The sequence below is a fragment of the Myotis davidii genome, unplaced genomic scaffold, assembly GCF_000327345.1.
Source record: "Myotis davidii unplaced genomic scaffold, ASM32734v1 scaffold327, whole genome shotgun sequence".
NCBI classification, from domain to species: domain Eukaryota; kingdom Metazoa; phylum Chordata; class Mammalia; order Chiroptera; family Vespertilionidae; genus Myotis; species Myotis davidii.
Window position 1 is genome coordinate 2,399,512 of NW_006298628.1, and position 13,896 is coordinate 2,413,407.

At 48.7% G+C, this 13,896-nt stretch overlaps 1 protein-coding gene across 2 annotated transcripts in view; it reads right to left on the reverse strand.

Moving 5' to 3' along the window:
• Positions 1–13,896, reverse strand: part of B4GALNT2 (beta-1,4-N-acetyl-galactosaminyl transferase 2) — a 26,855-nt gene that overhangs the window by 884 nt on the left and 12,075 nt on the right. For both annotated transcript variants that reach the window (XM_015570863.1, XM_015570862.1), the window contains 6 exons: positions 11,611–11,648; positions 9,201–9,381; positions 7,746–7,832; positions 5,689–5,876; positions 5,074–5,214; positions 204–423 (listed from right to left, as the gene is read on the reverse strand). In XM_015570863.1, coding sequence (XP_015426349.1) covers positions 204–423; positions 5,074–5,214; positions 5,689–5,876; positions 7,746–7,832; positions 9,201–9,381; positions 11,611–11,648 — 855 coding nt within the window. The remainder of the gene's footprint in view (positions 1–203; positions 424–5,073; positions 5,215–5,688; positions 5,877–7,745; positions 7,833–9,200; positions 9,382–11,610; positions 11,649–13,896) is intronic.

Below are 13,896 nucleotides of genomic sequence, written 5' to 3' on the forward strand. Positions count from 1 at the left end.
CTCATAAAACGGAGGCAAGAAATCAAAGAGAGGGTGAATAGGGAGGCAAGAGAGGCCATGAGCTCCTTCATTTGGGGGGAAAGGGAAAGGAAACCCACTGTTGTGGGACGAGTGCCCGTGATCAGTGGGGCTCGCCCTGGAAAGAACACACGTCTAGGGTCCGTTCATAGCCCAGCTCCAGCCTCGCCCGTCAGCCTCCCCACCTGAATGGGCCACTCGCTGCAGACGGGGGTCGAAGCCAACTCTTAGCAGCCGTTCCGTGTGGGCCAGGAAGAAGTTGACAACGCCGCTGGTCACCACGCAGTTGGGGAAGCCGTCCAGGGGCCGGAAGGATCCTGACCGCCGGTGAATACAGTCTCCATTCTCACTCTGCTCCAGCAGCAGCTTGAACTGGAACACGTTGCCAAGCACACTGCCGCCTACCTGGCCCGCGGGCAGAGAAACCCACATTAGAGAACATACTCACCATCCACGCTGCCTCTGCCGGAAAGCCTTACTGGATTGAACTTCAGCAAGAATCACACCCTTGAGGGGACTGAGGGCCGCGGTGGCTGCCAGCGTGGGATTGAGTGAGGGGCCGGCGCCGGGGGCCGGGCTGTGCTCTGGAGCCATGGTGGCCGTCCCCACCGATACGCTGTCTGGCCTGGCGTGCTCGGTGGCACTGGACGCCGTGTCCCGCCTCAAGGGCCGCAGCGAGGCCAAGCCGCTGGCCGTGTGCCTGGGCCGCGTGGTCCAGGCCTCCAGGTTCTGTCATGTGAAAGTACCCCAGGGGCTCCTCAAAGGCCTGTTACCAGGACCAGTGACCCTGGTGATGGAACGCTCGGAGGAGCTCAGTAAGGACCTGAGCCCCTTCACTCCCCTTGGAGGCATCCGGATTCCTGACCATGCCTTCATGCAGGACTTGGCCCAGATGTGTGTGTGTGGGGGGGGCACTTGCTCTAACCAGTGCCAACCTCAGCTCCCAGCCCAGTTCTCTGAATGCGGAGGAGTTCCAGGACCTCTGGCCTCAGCTTCCTTGGTCATCGATGGGGGGCCAATTGGGGACGGCAAGAGCCCCAAGTGTCACCTCGGCTCAACCGTGGTGGACTTGTCTGTGCCTGGAGAGTTGGGCATCATTCGTGCAGGCTGTGCCCTGGAAAACACTATAATGTCCTCCAGAGGATGTACGGGCTGCTCCCTGAGACAGGAGGCAGGAGGGCCCAGGGACTGATGCCGGACACGACATGTCTTGTCTACCAGTGGATGGCAAGGCCTCACTTGAGAGGCCACTGGGTCCACGGCGTCACTAGTCTGACTTTGAAGGCAGTTTATCTTTCTGAGCACTGTAACCAGGCCCCAGAAGCGGGTTTAGCTTCACACCTGGGGAAGGGGGCTATAGTTATTGTCTATAATTTCATATGTCAGCCAAAAGCTGAATAGAGACTTCCAGAACATTCCTAGGATGCTCTTATTCTGATAAGCTTCTTGTCTCCCTCTCTCTTTTTTAAAAATTCTTGATATATAATTTAAATAATGTTTGGAATCTAGTGAGAGTTGGTGGCATTTAAGGTCCGAATAAGCTAGAGTGCCGGTTGGTGCTGTTTAAAGGTCTCAGGTGACCAGAGGCTTGAGTTCTGTGCTCCTGAAGCTGGAACCGGGTTAGCATAGGTCCTGCAGAGTAACAGGCCAAACGCACTTCCCTCTGAACCAGGGCTGGTGGGGCGGCGGGCTGCATTGCCTGGCAGAGGGTCATCGCTTTCTACTAATGGTGGGAAGCCAGCTCAGTTGGCAGGGAGTGGGATGGGGGGTCCAAATTAAAGAGTATAGGAAAGTAAATATCTCTTCAGACAGGGCCTTTTTTCTTATCCATAAAGTACATTATTATGATACCATTACTTAAACCTAGTGTGCACTCAGCAGCCTTTATCTGCAATCATATGTATACCATGTGTTAAACATAGTTATTGTTGGGAGAGAAAAAAAAAATCACACCCTGCCCTAGCCGACTTGGCTCAGTGGATAGAGCGTCAGCCTGCAGACTGAAGGGTCCCAGGTTCGATTCCAGCCAAGGGCACATGCCTGGGTTGTGGGCTCGGTCCGCAGTAGGGGGCATGCAGGAGGCAGCTAATCAATGATTCTCTCTCAACATTGATGTTTCTATCTCTCTCTCCTTCTCCCTTCTTCTCTGAAATCAATAAAAAGAAATATATATATGAATCACACCCTTTCTCTATCTACCCTTCATGCTGTCCTCCGTTACTCTTCTTTCTTTCTTTTTTTAAAAATATATTCTATTGAGTTTTTACAGAGAGGAAAGGAGAGAGATAGAGAGCCAGAAACATCGACCAGCTGCCTCCTGCACACTCCCCACCGGGGATGTGCCCGCAACCAAGGTACATGCCCTTGACCGGAATCGAACCTGGGACCTCTCAGTCCGCAGGCCGACGCTCTATCCACTGAGCCAAACCGGTTTTGGCTATCCTCCGTTACTCTTGTTGCTATTGCGGCCACAGCCTTCAGCATATATTGCAGGGTCCTTGGATCCTTCATTCCTACTCACCCCAGAAAAATCTCTTTGGTGGGAGCAGAAAGCACTCAACACCAAGCCAAAAGGGCAGACAAGTTCTCTGCTCTGCTTACCATACAGCAAGCTCATCCTTTCCAGAAGAAGCTAACTCACTCCCTTCCATTAGGAGGCGCAGTATTTGGGTGCAGACAAGAGACAGCCTGCACGTACTTACAGTGGTCTCTATGTGGAATCTCCCTGGCCAGGCTTCTTGTAGCTTTTCCCAGTTTGTCTCAAGTTGTCTTCCTCCCATTCTCTGCTCCCCACTCAATTGTCTGAGCAGCTGTCCACGTGCTCATGGGAGACATGTGCATTTATATGTCTGAGCCCACGCCGGACAGGACCAGCCAGAACATCTCTTCCTGACCCAGCGTCCAGGATGGCACCGGAGAGCCTGCTACCATCCCCCATCACCTGTGCTTTCCTTCTTCCTTTTAGTAAACGGACCCTCGGACTTTTAAGTGGATTAGATTAAGATACAGTTCACTATCCAGCTAAAGAAGGTATTTCCCCATTTCCCTTGCGAGGTCTGGCCATGTGGCTAAGTCCTGGCTGGAGGGCAATGATTTAGATAGATGGTCCTCCACTTCCTGGCGCCCCCTTTTCCCCTGGCCTTGCCGCTGAGGCCCACGAGGATGACGGAGCAACAAGGGAAGGAAGCGGGTCCAGGATGGCCTTGGAGGCAGTCAGGTGCCAGCTTGGATTCTGACATGAGTGGGACCTACACCTTCTCTCTCCTTTATGCTATGTGGTTCCGTCTCCAGAAAAGCAGCCACGAGATTTCTTGGTTTGGGGATTGTCCATCAGGAGTAAGAGTTAACTCTGGTCACAATGTCATGGCCTCTTTCTTTTTTCTTTCTTTCTTTCCTTTCTTTCTTTCTTCCTTTCTTTCTTTCTTTCTTTCTTTCTTTCTTTCTTTCTTCCTTCCTTCCTTCCTTCCTTCCTTTCTTTCTTTCTTTCTTTCTTGAGTAAGAGTAACTCTGGTCACAATGTCATGGCCTCTTTCTTTTTTCTTTCTTTCTTTCCTTTCTTTCTTTCTTTCTTTCTTTCTTTCTTTCTTTCTTTCTTTCTTTCTTTCTGATAGCATTGTTGAGACATATTAAAATTGTATATGCTTAAGGTATGCAGCTTGATGTTTTGATATATGTTTACACTGTGAGAAGATCACCACAATCTGGCTCATTAGCATATCAGTTGCCTTAACCTACGTACCATTGTGTGTGGTGCAAAGATTTAAGATCTGTCCTCGCCCCAAATTTCAAGAATACAATACATATTGTTACCTACAAACACCTTTCCTTCTCTTTTTTATATGTGAATTGACTTTTGATGGTTTTATTATTTTCTGTTTAAAATGTCCCTTCAGGATATGTGTGCTTGTAAAGCTTGGGACCATTGACCTTTTTTAAAAAATATATATATTTTATTGATTTTTTACAGAGAGGAAGGGAGAGGGATAGTTAGAAACATCAATGAGAGAGAACATCGATCAGCTGCCTCCTGCACACCCCCTACTGGGGATGTACCCGCAACCAAGGCACATGCCCTTGACCGGAATCGAACCTGGGACCCTTCAGTCCGCAGGCCGACGCTCTGTCCACTGAGCCAAACCAGTTAGGGCAGCCATTGATCTTTTTTTTTTTTCAAATGGTGTGTGACACCCAGAGCACTCCTCTCTTTTATCACACCATTCCAGGGAGAAGGTTAAAGTGATGCATACACACACCATTTAAAGATGAAACAGCCCTAGCTGGCTTGGCTCAGTGGATAGAGCATCAGCCTGCGGACTGAAGCGTCCCAGGTTTGATTCCAGCCAAGGGCACATGCCTGGGTTGTGGGCTGGATCTCCAGTACGGGGTATGCAGGAGGCAGCCTATCAATGATTCTCCCTCATCATTGATGTTTCTATCTCTCTCTCCTTCTCCTTTCATCTCTGAAATCAATAAAGAAATTTTTTTTAAAAAGATGAAACAATGGTGGATTTTTTTTATTTCATCAAAAAAAGTAAGTATGAAAAAAAAAGAAGCCCAGTGCTCACAGGTGTAGCTCAGCACTTGAGCGGCGACCCAGGAACCAAGAGGTCACTGGTTTGATTCCAGTCAGGGCACATGCCCGGGTTGCAGACTCGATCCCCAGTAGGGGTGCTTGCAGGAGGCAGCAGATCAATGATGTTCCTCTCCCATTGATGTTTCTATCTCTCTATCCCTCTCCCTTCCTCTCTCTCTAAAAAATAAAATCAATAAAAATGTATTTTTTTTAAAAAAGTAAGTATGGAGGCAGAGACAAAATTCAAGCACATCCCCTGAGTCTTGGTGTGACACCTTAAGCCCGGAGTTGTGCTGGCTGTTCATCTCTTGCATCAGCCCCTCTCCCTCACCTTCCTTCCCTCTTCTCTCCTCTTTCTTTCTTTTTTCTTTTATTTTCTCCTCTTCCCTCACATACTTTCCTCTCTTCTCTTCTCCTCTCCTTCCTTCTCGTGACTGTTTCTACGGGTTGCAACTGGGATCAAACTGGCAACTGTCCCTTACCACATCCAGTTCCGTTTTCTCCAGAACATCCACCAGCTTCTCAATCCTGGTCTTGCTGGTGAAGAGAAAGTCATCGTCCACCCAGAGAACATACTTGGTGGTGACCTGAGATACGGCGAGGTTCCTGCCAGCAAACCAGCCCTGTAGGTAGAATGAGGTTAGATCAGTGGTTACCATTAGCATAATCACTTGGGCCCTAACTGGTTTGGCTCAGTGGATAGAGTGTCAGCCTGCAAACTCAAGGGTCCCAGGTTCGATTCCGGTCAAGGGCATGTACCTTGGTTGCGGGCACATCCCCAGTAGGGGGTTTGCAGGAGGCAGCTGATCGATGTTTCTCTCTCATCAATGTTTCTAACTTTCTATCTCTCTCCCTTTCTCTCTGTGAAAAATCAATAAAATATATTTTTTTAAAAATACAGCAAAGTGAGCGTGGCCTGACTTCTCTGTGAATTTGGCGTCAGCAAGGAGACTCGGAGGAGAGTCCTACCCTTTCCGCTCCAGGACCCTGCTTCCTTGGGGAGGCCACTGAAGCAGCCCCATCCAGGGTGGGACCTGACTCTGGGGCCCTCTTGTCCCAGGACCCAGGTGTCTCCCATCTGGGAGGGAGGGACATACCTTCCCAAAGGGCATGCTGTAGTACTCCACGTGGCTGTCATTAATTTTCAAAGGCTCCTTGCTGTCATCAGCCACGATCACGGTCAAGTCTGGATAATACTCACGAACACTCCGGAGCATGGTCATGAGCTTGTGGGGACGGAGGAACGTTTTGGTGGCAATGGTCACCAGGTCTCTGAGCTTCCTCTCTGGTCAAGAAAGGGTGGATGTCAGAGCACTGTGTTTTGGGAAGCCTCACTGTCTTAGCTTACATTATTTTTTATGCCACAACCTCTCAGTGTTTGTGGGCCTTATGCCTCAGTAGGTGCTTAGAAAATAAATATATTTATGTATCCCTACGTTTGCTGAAGCACTGAGTTAAAGGGAGTCTTCCTTCATGGTAGCTAAGACAAGAAAACAACCAAGATGTCCTTCACTAGATGAGTGCATAAAGACGACGTGGTCGTCATATACAATGGAATACTAGGCAGCCATAAGCAAAGACGAAATACTGCCATTTGTCACAACACAGATGGATCTTGAGAGTATCGTGCTAAGCAAAATAAATCAGACAAAAAAGTCGAGAACCCTTTGTGATATCACTCATTTGTGGGATATAAAACTGAAAGCAATAAATGAACAAACAAGACAAGCAAAAGTTCATAGACACAGACAATAGTATGTTGGTTACCAGAGGGATAGAGGTTCAAATATATGGCGATGGAAGAAGACATGACTTTAGGTGGTGAACATTCAATACAATATACAGATGATGTATTAACAAAGTGTACACTTAGCTTGGCCAGCAGGGCTCAGTGGTTGAGTGTCGACCTATGAAGCAGGAGGTCACAGTTCAATTCCCAGTCAGGGCACATGCCTGGGTTGTGGGCTTGATTCCCAGTGTGGGGGTGTGCAGGAGGCAGCTGATCAATGATTCTCTCTCATCACTGATGTTTCTATCTCTCTCTCCCTTCCTCTCTGAAATTAATAAAAATATTTTTTAAAAAAAAACATTATGGAATTAGCCCAACAATAAACAGACCAGTGCAAGCTAACAAAGCCCAGATTCAGACTCCTGCACATACAAACCTTGGTGTGTGACAGAGCGACAATACAAGCCAGGGAAGAGGAAGGGCTTATAGGGTTATGCTATTCATATACCAAAAAATTAGATCCCCATAATAAGCCACTCATAAAAATAACTTCTAGGTAGATCACATATCTAAATGTGAAAGCAATCAGGTACATCTTTGGAAAAATTCAGGAGAATATCTTTCTTGCTTTAATGTAGAGAAGAATTTCTTGAACAAGGCACAAAGAGCAAAGCCCAGAAAGAAAACTGAACCAACTTTATTACACTAATGGATAAAACTTTCATATAACCAGACCCTGAAACAACATCAGAAGACAAGCCGTGGGCTGACGAAAGATCAGGTTCTAGAACTTCATACCATACAGTGTGATAACTTTTATGAAAAAGTTCAAAAATGCCGAAAATAACCACACTATACATCTTTCCCTCTTACCTTTATCACATGGTAAAATTCCAACATGTCTGTTTCTGGGATTTCAATTTGATTCCACTGATATATCTATCTATTTATGCTCCAGTACTATTCTGTTTTTATTACTTATTTTTTTAAATATAATATATTTTTATTGATTTCAGAGAGGAAGGGAGAGGGAGAGAGAGAAACATCAATGATGAGAGAGAACCATTAATCAGCTGCCCCTTGCAAACCCCCTACTGGGGATCCAGCCCGGAACAGAATCGAACTGTGACGTCCTGGTTCATAGGTCAATGCTCAACCACTGAGCCACGCCAGCTGGCACTATTACTTATTAAAATGTTATCATTCCTTGGGTCTTTTTCAAAATAAGCACAACCACAAAAAAGTTAAACATAATTAAGCAGTATTAGAGCAATGTGTCCTAGAATTGTTTTCCTCCAAACAAACTTATCAGGAATCATATCTAAACTGTTACTTTGGTCAGTTCTCATCTCCATCTCAGGGGACCTGAATTTCACCAATAGCTCTACAGGATGCCACCATGCAGCCCCAGGGCAAGGGCCTTACCTGGTCCAGGGTCATATAACTTGGGTATGACGGGATGGCGAATGGTCACTGGAAACTTGGCTATTGAGGACTTGGACGTCAGACTCACTGGAGGGAGAAATAAGGTCAGGGCGGGCAGCCCCGTGTCTGGGTCACACCCCATGCTGCCCCAGGGAAACGCATGCAACGCGGGAGTGAAGGTTTGGTAGACAGTGTCCTGGCTGGGGTGAGACTGAGGACCTAATGGAGTCGATGGCCTTCTGGCTCCTGATTTACTGTGTGTCCCTGGGGCCACCTGCTGAGCACCTCCCAAACTCCCGTTTCTCGCCCTTGTGAGAGCCTGCTGGGGTGGACAGGGAGTGGAGTCTCTCGCCCTTGTGAGAACCTGCTGGGGTGGACAGGGAGTGGAGTCTCTCGCCCTTGTGAGAACCTGCTGGGGTGGACAGGGAGTGGAGTCACAGAGTCCGGATTATCTTTGACTTTGCCATTGTTATCTGAAATGCCTTGGGTAAATCGCTCAATCTCCTCCAGCTACAAAACCAGGATAATAATACCCGCCCTATTTTCTTTCACAGGGTCATTCTGTGAAAGGAAGTGTTTGAACACCCGAACTGGCTCTTTAGTGTGCGGTCACGGGTCATCTGCCCCATGTTTGATTTCTTTTTGTTGATGTCCTGGGAATGCATCCTGTGTAGCTAGTCAAAAGAGAAAGAGGTGCCCAGTTTGGCTCAGTGGATAGAGTGTCGGCCTGAGGACTGAAGGGACCCAGGTTCAATTCCGGTCAAGGGCACATGCCCAGGTTGCGGGCTTGATCCCCAGTTGGGGAAGTGCAGAAGGCAGCCGATCAGTGATTCTCTCTCATCATTGTTGTTTCTATCTCTCCCTCTCCCTTCCTCTCTGAAATCAATAAAAATATATATATTAAAAGAGAGAGAGGGGGGTGACTGATTCATCCAGAAAGAAACCGGGCTGCCCTGAGGATGGCAGGAATTGTTCTCCAGGGAATTCCTAGGGTGGAGCTTGGGGGAGGGGGTTGATTGGGAAGGAGGAGTCAAAGTCACTGTCCTTTGGACTGGGAGTTTCGCTACATCCCCTTTCCGGTTAATACCCAGGACAATAAACGGATGCATAGACTGGCCCCCTCCTCTACCGCAGCTGAAGTCTTCAGCTTTGAGAGCGATAGAGAATAGGGAACAGACCTGGATGGTTTCCAGGTGCACAGCATGAAAGGTCCATCCTCATAGGAAAAAAGAGGCTCTCACCTGTCCTTGCCTGGAGTCCCTTCTATGGGGTCAGTAGCAGCATGGGGATAGTATTGGGTACAGTAATTTGGAAGTTAGGTGTCTAGGGTTAGAAACAGGAGCAAGGAAAGCATCTTCCATGCAGGCAGGCTTCCCGGAGGAGGAAGACTTGGAGAGAGCCCAGTGGTGTTTTCCGGCTCCCTCAGCATGTTGCCATCCAAGGACAGGATCTCACCCATATCCACCCTGTGGTGCTGGTACACCGTGCTGGTGTAGGTCACGTGCTGGAGGACGAAATTCAAAAGCTTCCGGTCACTGGTCGAAATGGTCAGCTGCTTCTGGCCTCTTCCCTGCACCACACTGTCTGGGAGGTCAGCGAGGGTGTTGAGTGTCCCCAGAGAAGCTGTCAGGGTGACCTAAGGTGGGTGAAGTACAAAGAAGCTAAATGCAAGGAAAGGCACATACCCAACATGGCCTGCAGGGGGCAGAGCATGTTAGGGTGAGAGGAGAAGCTCATGGGTGCCCCAGAAGCTAGGGCCTGGCCCTGCATGTGTCCCTGCTCTGGTCACAGCAAAGGAGAACTTAGCCCTGGGGCCTGGTGCATTCAAGGGCAGTTCCTTTTCTCTTCTTATCTGTTGGCTTGCAGAACACCATTCTTTTGACTTCAGTTTGCCAGCTCCTCCTCTATAAAACCTCCAAATGGCCCAGCTGGTTTGGCTCAGTGGACAGAGCGTTGGCCTACAGACCGAAAGGTCCCAGGTTCGATTCTGGTTAAGGGCACGCCTGGGTTGTGAGCTCCGTCCCCATTGGGGGGTGTGCAGGAGGCAGCAGATCAATGACTCTCTCTCATCACTGACGTTTCTATCTCATGCTCCCTCTCTCTTCCTCTCTGAAATCAATAAAAGTATATTAACAAAAATAAATAAAACTCAGAATGGAGCTTTTCAGGGCTTGACTCTGCACCCTTTGCCTTCTTATTCTAACACCTTCTTGCTAGAAGATTTCATCCGCTCCCATGGCTTTAAATACCACCCCCTGCTGATGGTTTCAACATTTGTGTCTACAGTTCATCTCTTTCTGAGAGCCAACTGTCTGGGTGGTTGCCCTGCTAGGAAGTTTCACAAGCAAATCAAACTGATATCTTCAAAATGGAACTATTGATTTCTCTCTATAAGCCTCTCCCTGCCTCGTGAATGGCACCTTCATCTGCTCAACTGCTCAAGTCCCCAAGTGGAAGTCGTTGCTGTCCCTCCACTTCCCTCACACCTACAGCCAATCTGCCCTTGACCAGAATCAAACCCAGGACCTTTTGTTCCGCAGGCCAACACCCTATCCACGGAGTCAAACCAGCTAGGGCCTTGCTGAAAGCACTTTAGTCAGTCAATGGATATATATTCTGAGATCCAAATTACAGGCACAGGGGGGAAAGTTGTGAATAAGACAGAGTCCTTGCCTTCAAGAAGCTTATAGTCTACTAGAGGCCTGGTGCATGAAATTCATGCATGGGTAGGGTCCCTAGGCCTGGCTGGCGATCAGGGCCTATCTGTGGGGTGACTGGAGGGGTAATTGGGGGCCCACTCCCCTGCACCTGCCTTGGCTGTCCTGGGGCCTATGGGCTGGGGGCAGCTTGCATCTGCCCCCTGGTGGTCAGTGCACGTCATAGCTACCAGTCATTCCACTGGTTGGTCCCCTGTTTGGTCAATTTGCATATTAGGCTTTTATTATATAGGATTGGGGAAGAGAGGCCATAAGCATATCACGACGCATATGAGGTAGTTCAGGTACAGATAAGTGCTATAAGAAGATAACAGAGACCGAAACCGGTTTGGCTCAGTGGATAAAGTGTCGGCCTGCAGACTGAAAGGTCCCAGGTTCGATTCCGGTCAGGGGCATGTACCTGGGTTGCGGGCACATCCCCAATAGGAGATGTGCAGGAGGCAGCTGATCGATGTTTCTCTATCATCGATGTTTCTAACTCTCTATCCCTCTCCCTTCCTCTCTGTAAAAAATCAATAAAATATATTTTTTTAAAAAAGAAGAAGGTAACAGAGAACTGAGAAAGTGACAGAAGCAGGTGGCAGAGGGCTTACTGGTAGCTGGGGGTGGGGACAGAGGAGGCTTCTAGCCATTCCAACCTCTGTTTAACATACAGAGGTGAGAAAACTAAAACTACATTTCCCGGGCTCCTTTTTAGTTGGGGCTCTTGATGTGATCTACGTCCCACCAGTCGGATGTACTTGCAGAGACCTTGATTTGGAGCTCTGTTAAGTGGGGAAAGCGGGCAGGGCACAGGGCATCCATCTCAGAGGCGCTAGCCCTGGCAGAGGCAGCACAACGCAGGAGCCGGAGCCATGGCTGTGGCAGCAGCATCCTCTCGCAGCGGAAGAAGCAGCACTGGCGGTGGCTCAGTGCCTTGGCGCCGTCTTGGAAGGCCTCCCTGGAACTCCAGCCACTCCTTCGGCTGGAAAACGTGGGCCTTGCATAGGCACCCCCCTCCCCCCTCACCTCAGACTCGCGTCTGATGTTTCATCTGGATGGGGGCTCTGTCAAAATCCGAGACCAGCCACCACTGGGGAGGGGGCTGGGCAGTGAGCCAAGGACAGGATGCCAAGTGCACAAAGGGACTGGGAAGGGGGGGCTCTTGCCTTATAGTTGGGGGCACTGGGTCCATCAAACTGCAGACCTGGAGGACACAGGGAAAAGGAAAGCAAAACAAAAAGTCATCTGAGAGGATTCCATGGGCTCTCTGAGGCTCACACCTTCCTGGCTGCCTCCATGTCCTTCCAGAGTCCCTTCAAGTGTTCCCTCCTACCCAGGTGTTTGCTGGCAGACTCCCCTCTCACCAGGGTTCTGCTAGACCAGCCGTGGGCAAACTACGGCCCGCAGGCCGGATCCAGCCCGTTTGAAATGAATAAAACTATTGAAAGAAAAGACCGCACCCTTTTATGTAATGATGTTTACTTTGAATTTATATTAGTTCACACAAACACTCCATCCATGCTTTTGTTCCGGCCCTCCGGTCCAGCTTAAGAACCCATTGTGGCCCTCGAGTCAAAAAGTTTGCCCACCCCTGTGCTAGACGCTTTCCAAGGTCCTTCCAGCGGTTCTAACACCCCTGATGCCACCCTCAGCTTTGGATGGGTGCTGTGAATTAATCCAGTCCCTTCCAGGTATCTGTTACTGAAGGGAAGGAAGCAATGGGTTAATAATGAACCAGCCTGCCCGGCCTGCATGGCTCAGAGGTTGAACGGCGACCTATGAACCAGGAGGTCATGGGTCGATTCCCGGTCAGGGCACATGCCCAGGTTGTGGGCCCAGTCGCCAGTGTGGAATATGCAGGGGGCAACCAATCAGTGACTCTCTCTCATCATTGATGTTTCTATCTCTCTCTCCTTCTCCCTTCCTCTCTGAAATCATTAAAAAAAATAAGAATAATGAATCATCCATATATGGAGCACCTAGACAGGAAGTAGAATGGTGGTAGCCAGGGGCTGGAGGGAGGGGGGAGGTAATGTTAAATTGGTGCAGAGCTCCAGGGGGAAGATGAAAAAGTTCTAGAGATGGATGGTGGTGACGGCTGCAGAACAACGTGAATGTATTCAATGCAATAGAACTGTGCACTTAAAATGGTTAAAATAGTAAATTCTGCTATGCATACTTTACCACAATAAAACATGGATCATCCAAAGTGTCATATTATTTTTAAATAACCATTCAAACACACTAACAATGAACCCCAAGTGTATTTACTTTAGCATCTTACAATATGACTAATTCAAGTTCTCCCTCAAACATACCCTCCTCTGTGGCCATAGCAAACTTACTAAGCTCATCTGGGAAATGGTCAAAATCACATTTACCTCGCAGGGCTGTGCTGCTGGACTAGAGGAGTGTGTAAAAGCTTTTTAGTTGTTTAGAACACAAATAGTTACTTTACTTCTAGAAAATAGTGCTGCTTGTATGGGGGCCAGAGCCCCCCTCAACCATCAGCTCTTCCTCCAGGATGGGGATGCCAGGGGCCCGTGTGTGCAGCAGGTCCCTAGAAAGCCAGGCCAGGCTTGGACGATTCCTTCCTCAGGTCTGATGCCGACCCCCCTGCACCTTCTCCCCACCTCCACCCTGCGTGAGGGGGGCCTGGGAGCACCAGTGCAGACCACTCCCCAAGGGGAGTCCAAGTAAGCACCCTGGATCAGCCAGGCCCTCAGGCCGAGGAGCGTTAATTCCTGGAGATGGCCTGCGCTTTGCTGCTCCCAAGATGCTGTAGGACAGCGGTCGGCAAACTCATTAGTCCACAGAGCCAAACATCAACAGGACGACGATTGAAATTTCTTTTGAGAGCCACATTTTTTTAAACTTAAACTATATAGGTAGGTACATTGTTATTAACTCAATTAGGGTCCTCCTAAGGCTTAGGAAGAGCCACACTCAAGGGGCCAAAGAGCCGCGGGTGGCTCTCGAGCCGCAGTTTGCCGACCACTGATCTAAACAGTAAGTTCATTAAACTAACGTACCCTGAATCTTTCTTGGACTTTGCACCTCCAGAGGCCGGGGTCAGTTAGCATTTAAACTACAGCCAGGATATTTCCTCAGCTGTCAGCTCATCTGTCTCAGAGCCACCGATGGTTTACAAATTCTGCCTGAGCTATTCAAAACACAGAACCTCACTCGGCTTTCTGATCAACCAGGTCATCTTTACCGTCTTCCTTCGGCCTTGCTTCCTTCCTAGAGTGCGGTTTTGCCAACTTACTACAAAAATCACACTTCTGATGCTATTTTTTCTTAATCACAAAATGGCGCGGAGAGGAAATCGTGGGCTTGAAAGTTAGTTTAAACAAACAGAAACCCCTACATTCAAATCCCAAGTCTACCAGTTAAGAGCATAGGCAATTTAGTCAATTTCTCAGCTTCATCTGAGAGATGGCAATACATAT